Source organism: Sorex araneus, chromosome X (genome assembly GCF_027595985.1).
Source record: "Sorex araneus isolate mSorAra2 chromosome X, mSorAra2.pri, whole genome shotgun sequence".
NCBI classification, from domain to species: domain Eukaryota; kingdom Metazoa; phylum Chordata; class Mammalia; order Eulipotyphla; family Soricidae; genus Sorex; species Sorex araneus.
The window spans coordinates 76869967-76884942 of NC_073313.1; the positions used below are offsets into that span (position 1 = coordinate 76869967).

Consider the following 14976-nt stretch of genomic DNA (forward strand, 5'->3'; position numbering starts at 1 on the left):
GAAAGAAGGGACTTAACATCTGCCCAGGTCTTTGTGAACATTTACTTCTTTAATCCATAGAGTAACCCTAGGAGGTATTATCACAGTGCAGCTGCCTCATGCACAACTTTTTATTTTACCTTTTCAGGGGCTTTTTAAATAATCCCATTATAATACTCCACTGCCTATCTGAAAGAACACCGTTCTTGTTCTTAAAAACAAAAACAAGGCAAAAAATTCCACCAATATCATTATGGGGTGTATAAATGTAGTTTTAGCAAGCTAAGAACCGGAGAATCAGTCTTTTAAGATTGGCCTGTTCTTCTGCTCTCTATGTAAATGAACATTTAAAATCAGAGGCAGATGAGAGGTTCTCCCTTTACTTAAAAACTACAACATCATCAGTCTACTTGGCAGAAATTTTAATAAAACTAGATCTAAAGAACCGATAGCAATATACACTTATCAGTCTGCAATTTCATAATACCTCATCATAGCATAATCATGTCAAATAAATAGAATGATGGCTTTTCACAGATTACATTAGATTACAGATGTTAAATTTAAAATGAGGAATCAAGTATCTGAGGCTCCAAGAATTTTTCTGAAGTGTCTTCATCTTCTCTGACACTAGTTAATTAACAACAATTTGTGTTTTAATAACACATATAATCCATGATTCTATAAGTATTCTAATCAATGGCTGCCATGTTATTTGCTCCAAAGGCCACTTTGGGACTTCTGAATAATATACATGTAATGTGCCATATAGCAATAGCCCCTCTCTGGAGGCCCTCGCTTCTCTTTTGGTGTTATCTTCAGCTTTGTCTTTCCTTCAGCCTATTTTCCCACTCAAATAGCTGCGGTCAAATGCTCTTTTTCCCCACCAACTCCTGTCTCCAGTCCATCTTTCTAATCACGGCAATCAATCTTTCACTCTGAGTTCTTCTCCTGACCTCCCTGGCACCTGGCCCGAAGTCCTTCCAGGAAAAAAACAGTGAGCTCAAAATGATAGAGGTTGGTTCAGTGGGTTATTTCTTCCAAGTTGACCAGCTATGTCATGAAAAATGTGAATACAACAAAAATTATTCCAATTCCACAGATTAATGAAGGTTCTTAATGGGCTGTAGTTGTTAATGTAATAAAATAATCACAAAAATAATTTAAGCAGTTTTATTTAAATCAAACAACAGTAGTGGGGATCCTGGGTATTGCTTTTGGAACACAAACATGTGAAAATTAACAGAACAAGCATTCATGTTTCTAATTTTACACTTTTTAGTTCTACATGTGGAATGCACGGAATTGAAAGAGATTTTCAACAAGGTCAACACAATGCATGAGATAATATACACTGGGTTACGAATTAAGCCAATCTTTACCCCCATTTTCCCATTTATAATCCTAAATAGTTACAGGAGAAGGAGGAGCTTTTTTGCTTTTTCATTTCACAAATGATTGCTCAACACAGAATGAAATATACCAGAAGAAGAAAATAGTCTTTTTATACGTAGGGAAGAAGCTACTACTTTAAAAATGATCACTTCAAGGTAACAGACATCCAAATCGATGTGGTTTTCTTTGAAACCTCATCAGTCAATCATTTCTTGCACAGTAGGTTCAGCATTAACCCTGAATTTAGGATAGGCAGTGTTATGGCGGGCTCGCTGCTGCATACCAACGTCAGAATCAAGTTCTTCGTCAGGAATTAGAGACTGTCCCGGATACCAAGCAGGACAACACTGGCAAAAAAACAAAAAGTGAACTGCAGATAGGTCAAAACAGATTAGATTTACTCTTAGAAAAATGTTATAAATGTAGATAGATGTTTTGAGCAGTTAGTTTAAAATACATAGTATGGAATCCTTTGTTTTTAATACCTTAGATTCAAAGGATCTTTATTTCGTGTTTCAATAAAACACATTAGACAGCATCTATATCCTATCAGAGATTCAGCACTATAAATTTATCCTTTGCTGAAAGCCATTTTAAGTTTTTGTAAAGATCACATTTCTCTCCATCAGATTAGCAAACAGGTTTAGTTGTCATCACAGTATAAATACACAAATGTGTTAGCTTTGGTAGCTGCTTTTTAAAACAAAGATCTTTTCTTTGGTTTTCAACAGATTTTTTAAAGACCAGTGTTTTTCAGATCGTATTCAAAGTTCTGCTCTTGTGCTTTTGCCATTAGTCCAGTGTTCTAAACATCCTTCCCCTTAAGTGCTTGCTGCAAACTTAACCGTTGTTCAAGTTGTAAATTTCAATAATTGTGATAGAAACCAAACCTCAGTGGGTAAAGCAGTGCCCTTCAGAGTCATGACTCAAACAAATATAAATGTTCTACCAATTTATCACTAGTACAGCTTTCCGAAATTCCATTCACCTAACTCCTATGAAAATCAACCAGGCTCTTACCATATCAAATGACCCAAAGAACACCGCAGGTATCCAGGGGAGACAGTTCACCAGTGCATCTTCAGCTAGATTTTAAAGTCAATTTAAAAGACAATCTGGGCTCTTTGGTTCTTAAAGAGACAAACTACCTAAGCCTTGATTAAGATTTTGCAATTTAATGAAACTTTTTTCCCCTTTCTCCCTCTTTGGGCACGGAGATATTTAACCAGGTAAAAGCTCAAACCTTGGGGTTCAAACTACAACATGGAAAAGTAAAGTACATAGTAAGCACCATCTATTTCTCTTTGATCTCTCGAAGATGGTACTGCACTTATCTAGGGACTGAGCTGAGATAGGGTAGTGGATAAGGCCAGGGAAAGGAAACTTCATGAGAGGGAGGGGAAGGATCCCTTTCGTGGCAATTTGAAAACAAGTTACCAAACTGCTGAGAGGCTCACACAATCCCTTTGACTTGCAGGAATCACACATAAGAAAAGGGCAGAAAATACTAGTACTGGGTATGCTTATTCTAATTGCTCATGGGGTTCCAATGCAAAGCACGGCAAGTTAAATGCATATTCCAAATTCTTGCTCCAAAGCCGTCTTCTTTGTACACTGAAAAGGAGGAAAGAAAACCCCATCAATTGTTCTCTGCGGATAAAGGCACTGTTTTGCAGATTTCCTCCACAATCCGGGGCAGCCTTTCTAATGACCTGCCCACCCACCTGGGGCCCTTTCCAAGGTGGCCCACGGGAAATGCCCCACGCCTTCGCGAATTCTAAGGCTTGACAGTGGGCAATCCACAGGGGCTGTTGACGTCCACGAAGATGTAACCTCAATGAATTTCTACGGCTTATTTCCCTACAGGTCCCGGGGTTCCACTTTAAAAATCACACTTCATTTTTTTTGTCCTCACGAAGATACCTCTGAACATGAATCCGCAGCATCCCGCTCGCCGCCCCCCCCCTCGCAGAGAAAACACCAGTGGAACATCCCCGCGATACCAAGGGTTCTTTCTCAAGCCAACCTTAAGGCAGTTTAAGCAAAAGCTATTGAAATTAAAGTTTTTACGACCCTGGCCTGTTTTTTTTTAGTTTTATTCTGAGCATTAAGACCACCGGCGCTTGCGACTCTACTTAGCGAGTGGAGTTTTCCATCAGCCCACGTTTAAATGAGATAGGCAGAAAACGGGGCCCGAAAAACAGGTAGGTTTATCAAGAAGCACATGTTTGGACTTAATCGGACATTTGATTAGTTCCTGAGTCCAGGTGCCCCCACCCTCGGGGCCTGCTATTGTCCTGAAGGAAAGCCGCATCCATCCGATGTATTGTACGGGTCCCAGAGATACTCGGCCTCCTACCCCGGCCCCCAGAACTCCCCAAAGCTAGCCCCTATTCAGCAGGCGGAAATCTGTGAAACGGAGACTAGAGGCTGGGGGGAGACCGCCGTTCCCCAACCCCCTAGATGGCACGCAAACTTCCCACACCCGGCATGCCCTGGAAGAACTTCTTTGCTTCCGTTGTGGCAGTGTGTGTGTGTGTCTGTGCGTGTGTGTGTGTGTATTGCTTTTCTCCTTTGTGGTTAACAATTCTGGGTTCGGCCGCCTCGACCTACATCCTCCCGCGAGGCGCTGGGAGCTGAGGAATAACAAGCGGGTTGAAACCACACAACAGTGCGGCAGCCCGCAGTCTGCGCTTTGCTGCGCACGGCGGGGGTTCGCATCCGGCCGCCATGTTCAGCACTCGAGAGACGCCCCCTGAGCACCCCCTCCCCAGCCATCCCCTCCCTGCTCAGCCCAGGCCCGCGCTGCATCGCGGAGCGGCTGGCAACTCACCTCCCGCCGCCCCCCACTCCGCCCCCCGGCCACCGCCGACTCGACGGCCGCCGGGCGTGCGCCTGCGCGAGGGGCTGCGCGGGAGTGGGGCGCGGGGGGGGGGCGCGCGGGGGAAGCGAGGCCGGCGGACCCCGGCCGCGGCTTGAAAAGGCCCGAGCCACGGGGAGCTGGGGGGAAGGGTGGGGGCTCGCGCCCGCGCCTCCTCTTTCCTCCCAGCGGGTCCCCGCTCCCGCTCTCACACGTGCGCGCTAAAAACCCACTTCAAAGTCCCTTCCCGGCGCGGGGGGCCGGCCCCTCGGGGATGGTCCTCGAGCCCGGGACGCGAGGCCGCCAAGCGCCCCCCTCCCCTCCTCCAGCCCCGCCACCGCCTCTGGACCCGGCGCTGTCCGAGACCGAGCCAGCGAACGTAAGCCAGCCGGAGACCCCCACACACACCTTGGCCCCCGCGCCGCGCAGCGCCCCGAGGCAAATGAATGGAACACAAAGTTGCGGGCCAGCGCGACGCTGAACGCTGTGGCCTTCGGAGCTCACCATTGTTTGGGCTCGTATTGACCCCAAGTCCGGATTAGGGCTAGGGCTGATTCCTGCTTTTACAGCCTGACCGGTCTAATGAGCCCGGGAAGGCGATGGGGCGCGAAGCGTCCTCGGGAGCCCCGGCCACCGCCGGCTTACGCCGCCCGGGCCTCTGGGGGTGGAGGTCAAAGGGTCATCGGGCCGAGACCGCCAGCGAATTGACCCGAGGAAATGAGGTGCCCTCCCCTCCCGGCCAGCTCCACGGCTTGCACTGGCAAGAACTTGGTTGCGTGGAGAGGGACTCCGGGAGCCCCGACGAGGCATCTGAGGACCGGCCGAGCAGGAGCCCGGATCCCCCAAATGCCGGCCGTGTCACCGATTAGAGACGCAAGCCTCGCGGCTCTGACAGCCAGAGCGCGAATCAGCCACACTCTAGAGGGCAAGGCAGAGAGCCGGCTTTTCGTGGACAGGCACGCCGGTGGCGACTCTGTTTTAGAGACTTCGGTGGAAAGAAGTCCATAAAGCTTTCGTCGTTTGGGGGCAGGGAGAAGCTTTTTCGGGGTTGGTCGGGATGGAGAGGGCCCTCACCTCCCCCAAGAGGCTGAGAGACAGGGGATGCCCAGAAGGGGACGGGGAGGGTGAGAAAGTCCTAACATAACTTTCCCCCTCAGGTTTTGTGAGCAGAGGCAATTCCTAACTCCCCAGCCTTCGAAGTGACTAAGCCCAGCACTGTCCTAATTTGAGCCTGGCCACCCATCTTTTGCCTTTCCAGACTGAGTGAAGGCTAACTTTGGTCTGTGTGGAAATAAGACACCTCCCGCTCCCCACCTAACAGTGTAAATATTAAACTAAGTCACTCATTCTGGAAATAATGATTTTTTTTAAAAAAAAAAGGTCTTACCAGGTGCAAGAAGGAAAATAACAGGTAGATCACTAAGAGTCCAGCTTGCATTCATGCTTTCCAGCTGATTCATCTTTAGGATTGCAATTTTGTTTGGGGAATTCAAGAATGTAAATGTTCACTCCAAGAGTCAGATTATAAAGTAGAAAATCTGTGAGAGGGTTTATACTAAAACTGTTCTTTCCAGCAAATGACAAACACAGAGAACATGGACTAGTCGAGCGAAATGTGATGTTACCGCCAAACTAAAGAAAATCATGTAGAGGAGAAAAGTTTTTACATTATGTTTATATTGGCTATCAGTATTAATTGGCATTATCACCCCTCTTAGGACACAAGAGTAGACATTTAGGAGATGGTCACTTCAATAAGTAATCACACTCACTACGGAAAGATCAAACTTTTCTTTATGTTACATTGGGAGAAAGGGAAGAAAATTCCTGAATGAATCCTGCAACCAACCCATAAGTCTACTCCATTTATGGTTGGTTACAGCAGATAGGAAATTCATGAAGCAAACTGTGGAAGTTCAAGGCATTATTTCAGAAGAAAAACACTCTGCAGACTTCAGCTGGGCACATTTAAAGTCAATCTTAAAAATATACATTTTCTGAAAACTTGGTGAACATTTAAGACGGTCTCTAGTTTGAAGTGAAGGGGAAAAGCCTGAAGTACAAATTTGGTCTAGCACCCTCAATGTCAAGGTCAAGATTGGAATGTCTAGGGTAGGAATGGTAGACTGACCAGGTTACCTGATCACTTAGGAAGTCATCCCAATCTCTGTACAGGGTTTTCAGGAGCTTGCCCTGACTACTTGTTGAGGGCAGTACCAAAAAAAAAATGGTCCACAACGAAAAAGCTGCATCCAAAGAAATTTGCAGCTAGAAACTTTCAATAATTAATTGTTAACAAAGATCAGTAGATAACTTAAATAGACTGCTTCAACTTTATCCACGGAATCAAAGTTTCTTTTAATCATAAGAAATTCTTTGAGCATTTCATTTTAAGGTTGATTTATTTGAACATGGAAAATAATCAGGCACTAAATACAAAAAAATGTTGTAACATAAATAAGATGTGCCAAGACTTTATTTCTTCAAAAGGAACAATAAACAGAATTCTAGCATTCAAAATTATTATGTATATTACCAAATTTACTGCCACCAAAAAGCCTAGAGCATTGCCCCTTCAAGAGAAGGAGGTATTTAAGCCTATTCATTACATTTCTAAATTCTTTACAATTCTTTATCTCCACCATTCTATTTGCTGATTTGCATGTTGGTTATTCATGCAGAGACTGGACTCAGTAATAAACAGCACCCTAAATTAGTTTTTAAAAAGTCAACACCCTACCCACTCCCAAACCCCCACCATATAGTATTAATCAGTTTCTTTTCCACATAACAACTGAAAGATAACTGTTTGTCCAAATGAGTTGCTTCTCTGAAGATTAAAAGGATCTGTTAATATTTTATCACAAAGCAAACAACCATTTTTCATTGTTATTGATTTTAATGGAAACAATGCTCTTAACATCTTTGCCTACAAACCATGAACTTTAAAAATACATATTTTGCAAATGTTTTTCTTTCCATAGTAGCATTTCAGAACTGCTGCAGTTATCACACTGCTATAAAATGTTATTAATTCCTGTGATAATTATTAATTGAAATTGAACTATATACAGCAAAACAAATCAGCCTTTGTCTTCCAAACTTGTAAATGGGCTATAGTTCTTTTAAGAAGCACTTTAACCATAAGTAAGCACGGCTCAATTGGCCTTACTCATCAACACTGTTTCAGACACACACACTTACTTTTGAAAATATATAGATAGCTAGATAGATTTGATAGGCAGATTAGATAAGTCATAGATACAAACATATATAGGTATATGAGTGGTTGCTTGATAGAATAGACAGACATGCATCCTGCCACAATGTTGATTTTTATGTCAGGTAATAAAAAACTAAGGGACATAAAACTCATTAGGTTACCTTAGGTTTATATATGTAGGGCAGGGATGATTAAATCCAGCTTTTCAGTCTTTGAAGCACAAGATTGAGATGTCATGGCCACTAACTGAATTGGTCAGTAATATTTGATTTGCATGCTGAAAATCCAGGACAAACACATTGAAACTCGCAGTTAAACAACCATCTGAGCTACAGATAGAGAAAGGAAGGTCTTCCCAGATGGAAACTGACACTGTAAGGAATCTATACTGTAATAGAAAAATAATTTAACAATTAAAAAAGGGATCTGACTGAGTTATAAATACCAACAAACAAGGTTTCTTTTGCTCACGTCTCCTCTTTGTAGAAGGAGGCTGTTACAAAACAAGAGAAAGGAGTCAGTGGTTCAAAAATTGTAAATTGTGTTCTTCTTTCAAAACAATAAAATTTTAATGCTAAAGCAGTTATAATCAAAAGCTGTACAGAATTTGTTAGAAAACATTTATCCATAAATATTGTTCAGTTCCCGGCACTTGTAGCAATAATTAAATTACAAACGATAAATATGGCATCAATGGATATGTATTTACAAAAAAAAGTTATTACAAAGGCAACTGTATACTAAACGTCACAATCTGTGTAGAGTAACATCACATCCTCAGCCTGAAAAAACACTGAACAACAGTTTCGACCCCATTAGACAAAAATACATTCACAAGTGTAATGCTTTTGAGGAAAAGTTCAAGACATAACAGGACTTTGGCACGGTTTAAGACTGTGAGAGTTTAAACAATCACCACTAAGGCGAAGGATTTCCATCAGTTTAACATCACCAACCAACAACAAACCTTCTATAACTTCCTCTCAAGAAACAGGACAAGTGTTAAAATGAACTGAAGGAGTTCAGGGGTGGGGTGTGCAGAGAGCAAGAGAAAAGGGAGAAAAAAGCAGAGAAAAGATTTTTTTTAATCCTTCGAATGCCAAAACATATTTTCTAATCCTGAGAAAGGGCATATCTACTTTTGGATCTTGCCCACAAACCTTCCTGGACATTTACAATGATCAAGTTTCAGCCCCTATATATGGCCTCTTGCCTTAAAACTCCATTTTCCATCTGATTGGTCTCAGTTTTCTTTTAAAAATGCATTTGGTCCATTCTATGGTTAACAGGGTTTGTGTTTGTGTTTGTCCTCAGACGTACCATTCGTTAAAATTAGGAGGAAGTCCAGGGTTGTGGCTGGTGCTAGTTTGAACTGCAGAAGGGGTTTTAGTGGTATCTTTACTGTTTGCAGAAGCTATAGCGGGTGGAGTGGAAGATTCATAGCCTGAACTGGCAGCAGGGGAGGAATCTGACCCTTGAGATTCATGAACCTAAAATTAACATGTATATATTATAATGAATATAATTCCAACTGGCATTGTGCAAGCAAAAACAAGAGCAGAATTCGCACACTGTAAGAGCAAGACCGCCCAGTGACCCACTTAGGAGAAAAGCTGCTGATTTTTGTTTGTGTTTCCAATTTTCATATTACCAATGTCTAGAAAAACCCAGAGACGTTCACCAACGAAATTGTTTTGGACCTTAGATTGGGATTAGGGAAAAGGAATAAAGTCCTTTTGAATTTGTGCGCCTTCCCAAAAATGCTTTTTCCTCCAGTGGAGTGGAATGAGCACTTAGTCTTTGGAGCCCCATAAAGACTCCGGGCCCAGGTTTCACTGAGCTTGGAAAAACAGGTACATAGAAAAGGTGACACGTGCGCCCTGGGTGGTGCGCGGTCTCAGACAATCGCGTGGGAATCAGACCGCGCTCCTCGGCCCTATTGTTTTATCAGAAGCTGAAGAGCGAATGAACCACCCTCCCCCGGGTTCGGCGCGGACACTCTCGGTTCCTACCGCGGGCTGAGCTAGGGAAGGAGACGGCCAACCTCAACCTCAAGCCCTGGCGAGCTCGGTTAGAGCTTTTCAGTAAACAACCGATTGTTTCCTCCACCTCCCCACTGTGCTCTCCCCGCCCCCACCCCACCACCACCCTGGTCCCCAAAATGGGAGATCAAGGTGTCACCGCTGGAGCAAATCGGATTTAGCGTGGAGTATACAGGGTTGGCAGCGCGGGCGCTTCCGTTCCTCGGCCCGCTGTCGGGCCGAGTGTTTATAAACCGCCGACCGCTAATAAAGAGGTAATTACCTTCATGTGCTTGCGCAGAGAGCTCGGGTGCGTGTAGGACTTGTCGCACACTTTGCAGATGTAGGGCTTGTCCGAGGTGTGCACATGCATGTGCTTCTTGCGGTCGCTGCTGTTGGCAAAGCGTCTGTCACAGCCTTCAAATTCGCATTTGAAAGGTTTCTCACCTGCGAAAGACAAAAAACGCAAAGGGTGGGGGGTGGGGGGAGATGATCAGGGCCCCGGGGAGCCTCCCAGGGCCCGCCAGCTGGAGATGGAGAGCCCGGTGGTCTTCCCGGAGAGGGAGCGCCGACTGGGGGCGGCGGTGCCATCTCTTTTTCCCTGGAGAAAAATGGAGAGCGCCAGTTGAGCCGGTGGGGGTGGGGTGGGGGAAGCGGGTGGTCAGCAACGGGGGCGGGGGTTAGGCAGGGCCGGCCCAGAACCTGCGGGCCCCTTTGTTCTCGCGCAGGACGGGAAAGCCCCTGGCTCCTCCAAAGTTTCCCCGAAGTTGCTGTTCCACTCTACCCAGCTAACAGTTCCCAAAGCGCCACTGCGCTCCGCCCGCTACCTCGGCGACGTAACAAGCCCCAGCGGGACAATGGACCCGGGTCGGGACAATCCCATTGAGTTTCTTCTTTGTACCTTTTAATTTGCCTCTTTCATACGCAGCGATTTGGCTAAGCCCAGTACTAAAAAGCCTGGGCCGTCGTACTTAACGCTCGAAAAGAGATAACTATATAAATCCAGGGACTCCAGACAGTTTTACAAGATGTTCTGAACAAGCCACGTAACTGTGGTGTCTTTGCTACTTTAGCTTTCCTCCGGGAGGACTGAATTGAACCTGGAACTCCAAATAAAAATAGTTTGACAAAAGTATCCGTCATTTAATTAGGAGATGTGCCAATCAAAGGTAAAAAAGAGCGGAAGTAACGGAAAGTTAGTTTGCATTAGCATTTCTATGGTCGCTTCCCCCCGAATGTGTGCCTGGAGCTAAGTCTCTTGTAAGCAATATGCTCTCCACACATTTGGAGTCCCTTCTTAGTAACCCAGAAAGGGAGACAAAAAGAGGCGGCGCCAGTTTGTTCCTGGGCGCGAGAAGGTTCCAATTAGTTCTGAGATCGCAGAGCCGTCTGCCCGGGAAGTTAGAAGTGGGCAAAAGCGCGGCGCTGCAGGATGGGGAGGGTGCGAGGTGCAGGGGCACTGACAGCGCGCCTTTCCGGGGTGGGGGGGGGCGGGCGGGCCGCCACCCCCCTCTCGCTCGCTCAGCCCTGAAAGTGGGTCCCCTGGTCCGGTGGCGCGGCGCGTCCCGCATCGGCCCGCCGCCCCCCTTACCTGTGTGGGTCCTCTTGTGGATCTTGAGATTCTCGGAGCGGGCAAAGATCTTCCCGCAGCCCGGGAAGGGGCACGGGAAAGGTTTCTCGCCCGTGTGAACTCTAATGTGGTTGACCAGTTTGTACTTCGCCTTGAAGGACTTGCCCTCTCGGGGGCACTCCTCCCAGTAGCAGACGTGGTTGTTCTGCTCCGGGCCCCCCACATGCTCCATGGTGACATGTGTCACCAGCTCGTGCATGGTGCTGAAGGTCCGGTCGCAGCTCTTCTTGGGACGGCTGAGTTGTGCCTCGTCGATCCACTTGCAGGACAGCTCCTGTTTGATGGGCTGCCGCATGTAACGGAAGAAGGCGCCGGGCCCGTGATGGGCCGCCACGTTCACGCCCATGTTCATGTTCATGGGGCTGTAGTTCGGGAACTGCGCGCCTGCCGCGTAAGGGTCCGTGCGCGGGCTGGCGACGGGGCGGTACGGGTCGGCGCGGCCGAACAGCTCCCCGCGCAGCCCCAGGTGCACCTGGTTGTTGTCCACGTGCCCCGGAGGCGACGGGTGCCCGGCGCCCTGCTCGTGCAGCCCGGGGAAGAGCAGGTAGCCGGGGGGCTCGGGGATGCCGGCCGGCCCGTGCAGGCTGCCGGCCGAGCCGGCGAAGAGCCCGTGCTGCCCTCCTCCCGAGGCCGCCTCGCCCAGCCCCGAGCCGCGCTGGCGGAACAGAAAGTCGCGCGTGGAGTTGAAGGCGGCGGACGTGGCGCCGCCGTAGCCGGGCACCTGGCTGGCGTGGTGATGGTGGTGGTGGTGGTGGTGGTGATGGCCCAGGGCGTTGGCGTAACCCGAACCCTGCGGCGTGAACGCCGAGCTCTGGCCCGCGGACAGGTCGTGCGCCGCGGCGGGGCTCAGCTTGAAGGCGGCGGCGGCGGCGGCGGCGGCCGCGGCGTGGGGCGAGTCCCCGAAGGGATTCAGCCCCATGCCCGCCGGCTCGCGGTTGGGCATCTCGTGGTGGCGCGGCGCGCCGAAGCTGCCCACTCCCAGTCCGGGGAACTGCGGGCCTCCGTCCAGGAGCATCGTCATGGGTGGGGCGTTCCGGGCGGCGGCGGTCCGGCTGCGGGTGCGGGAGCGGGAGGCGATCGCCGAAGTGCCGTCGCCCGAGAGAGGTGCGGACGACGCTCGCGCCGCGCCGGAGACTCCTGAGGCGGTACGGGGGGCGCAACTTTCCGCCGCTTGCGAGAGTCTCCTGCGGGAGGGAGGAGGGGAAGTAGCGGGAGCGGGCGGGGGGGAGGAGGGGGGAGAAGCAGGGGGAGGAGAAGGGAGGAGAGAGAGATCTGGGACTAGATCTGGTTTAACAAACTAACGGGCGCGCACAAAGAAAAATAAGCGAAATAATCAGGGGAGGGCGGAGTTGGCCAATCCTGTCCCGGGCAACCCTCCTCTCCCCGAGGGCGCGCACCCCTGGGGCCCGGAGGCTCCCTCCGCACCGGCCCCCCCCTTCCCCGGCCGGCCAGCGCCGAGGCGCGGAGCCCGCTCGCGGCGACGGGCGGGCCGTGGGCTGGCGGCAGGCTCGATCCCGGCCGATCGCTGCGCGCGTCCCAGCCTCTTCGCCTCCAGAGTAATGTCCTTGGACTGATAAAGTCAATCACTCAATCGTCTCACATAAACCGAGCGGGAGGCCGCGCGGCGCGCGCCAATGGGAAGGCGGCTGGCCCGCGGTCACGTGAGCCCCGGCCGCGCCGCTCATTGGCCAGAGCCTCCCTGATTGGCAGCGCGGAAGGGGCGAACATGGCAGCCGCGGCCGAGCGGGCGCCGCTCATTGGGCGGCCGCGCTGCGCCTGGCAGGTGAGGCGGCGGCGGCGGCGGCGGCGGCCCAGCGCCCGCGAGTGGGCTCGGCGGGGCTCAGGCGGCAACGGCCGCCAGCAACGGCCGCGCCTCTGCGTGCCTCGGGCCCGACGCGCCACATCTTCACCCGCTCGGGCCGAAGAAAGTGTGGCGGGCGCCCGAGCGCTCCCACGGGCGTGGGCCGTCCAGCCCCGGGGGCGCCGCCCCGCTCGGGCCGTCTCATCCCGAACCGGCCGCCGGACGCCGACCTCGGGCCGCCGGGCGCGCCGTTCTCGCGCCCCCGGTAGCCGCGGGCCGCCGTCTCTCCCTCGCCGCGGTGGAGCCCGGTGGGCCCTACACTCCGGCCCCTGACCCGCCCCGGCGACGCTGCCGCGGGCTGATGCCGGCCTCCCCGGGCGCCAAGCAGGAGAAAGGATCGCAGTCGGCGCCTACCACCCTCACTTTCCTCCGAGTCAAGAGTGACCGTAGTCCGTGCGGAGTGTCGAGCCGAGCCTCGCCGTTGCCCCCAAGCCAACGCGCGTAACACATGAAACAGTTAACGCGGACTCGCGGCTGGAAACACGCAGACAACCCCCAAAAAACTCGAGTACAGCACACTGAACACAGCGGCAAGCACACACACAACACAGTAACACGCGAAAGAGTCAACAGCACACGACATACTAAGCGCAGAGTGAATACGCACACAACCCAGTAAAGACAAGCACAGGACACGCACAGAACACTGCCTGGACAGCCCGAACATGCATGCCGCAATACGGGACATGGCACACAGGATGATCAGCAACGTTTGGTTTTCAGACCACAGAGCTAATGAGCATTTTCAAATGCGAAAGTGGTAGGTGGGAATGAGGACTATGAAGTGGAAGTTTTCTCTTCTACTCCTGCCCAGAAAAAAGTATTTAGTGAACTTAGAAACTTCTTATCCGCAAAGAATTTACTTTGCTGGGTTGAGTGAGAGATTCCCGCCATATGGTGCAAGGTCTGCAGGACATAATGACCAGGTCCTCACAGTCCTATGAATCCACTTTGGGGGGAGGAAGGGGGAAAGAGTCCTGCGGTGCGTTTGCAAAGAATGTAGGAGAGGGAGTGAAAGGAAAAGGCCCAGAGAAAGATGTCAGTGATTGTCACACGGAGCAGGGCCAAGCCCCCAAGTCTTCGTCTTGAGGCAGGCTCACAGCCCAGCCGCCATCTCTCTGTAGGAAACAGAACATCCGATCAAGTTCAGAGGCGCTAAAAGAGACTGCCTCAAGCAGCGCTTTATAACTACAGCCTTTCACTTCCTGCCCCCCAATCCGCCAGGCCGGCCAAGACTTCACCTTCTTTCTTTGCTGTTTGCTGGGAGAAAACCCTGCAATAGTCACTCCCTTCCATCAAACTCGCCCCAGTCCAGAGCTCTCTTCCCAAGTTGCAAGGTGAGTTCACTGCTGACTTAATAACTGAAATTATTACATGGATTGAAAATAGGCTCTCCAAGAATGATTTTAGTGTCGCTCAGCAGAGCGGTTCTTTGCGGAAGGAGTGGGAGGGGGTCTTCAGAGAAGAACAAATAGCCTAAATCATGCAAATGAATTCCCAGGAGTCTGGGTGACAAAAAAGGAAGGGTTGCTTTTTCTCCCCTCACCCTACTTTCTTTTTGCCTTCTCCTTTCTTTCTCTCCCTTTACCCCTCTTCACCTACACTCCCCATGATCCCTGGGCATCTGAAGCTGGCTTGGAAAAGTTTTTATTTCCTCAGGGGCTCCAGTTGAGAAGAGAACAGGACTCGGGTGTGAGGGTTTCTGGGGAGCCCGACCAGGTACCCCAGAAGCAGAGGCCTTGCTTGCAAATTTGGTAGTTAGGATCCACTGGTCAGTGAGTTACTGCAGAACGATGTCTGCTAGGAAGGCCAGGCTGTAAGTTGGGGGGAGGGGCTCCTAGCTCTGGGCAGGGGGATGTTGCTACCGCTGACCTACCGTGTACCCAGTGTCCGTTTTGATATGGCCACATTCCGATAATTAATTGCCTCCAGCACGTGCTCTCTAGTCCCTGGAACAAAAAGGCATAATTCAATTAGATCATCAACCGAGAAGTGGGGAGGGGGAGA

General features: G+C 49.9%; 1 protein-coding gene across 2 annotated transcripts; it reads right to left on the reverse strand.

Annotated features, from left to right (window-relative positions):
* Nucleotides 1-1147: 1147 nt before the first annotated feature.
* ZIC3 (Zic family member 3) lies at nucleotides 1148-12258 on the reverse strand. Of its 2 annotated transcripts, none has more exons than XM_055123443.1 (3): nucleotides 11070-12258; nucleotides 9762-9925; nucleotides 1148-1721 (listed from the first exon to the last, which is right to left on the reverse strand). In XM_055123443.1, exons 1-3 carry the CDS (start codon nucleotides 12127-12129, stop codon nucleotides 1572-1574), a joined length of 1374 nt encoding a protein of 457 aa, XP_054979418.1. In that variant the 5' UTR covers nucleotides 12130-12258; the 3' UTR covers nucleotides 1148-1571. The 2 variants fall into 2 exon arrangements, with proteins under 2 accessions (XP_054979418.1, XP_004606598.1); XM_004606541.3 differs by lacking the exon at nucleotides 1148-1721 and adding an exon at nucleotides 7015-8947.
* Between the last annotated feature and the right edge of the window lie 2718 nt (nucleotides 12259-14976).

Bases quoted from the DNA above. Each gene is read 5' to 3' on its own strand.
- ZIC3 (XM_004606541.3), bottom strand. From the start codon at position 12,129: ATGACGATGCTCCTGGACGGAGGCCCGCAGTTCCCCGGACTGGGAGTG. The intron at 9,926-11,069 runs GTAAGGGGGGCG...TGTCTTTCGCAG, and splicing joins CCACAAGAGGACCCACACAG to GTGAGAAACCTTTCAAATGC. The intron at 8,948-9,761 runs GTAATTACCTCT...TGTTAATTTTAG, and splicing joins CTCTGCGCAAGCACATGAAG to GTTCATGAATCTCAAGGGTC.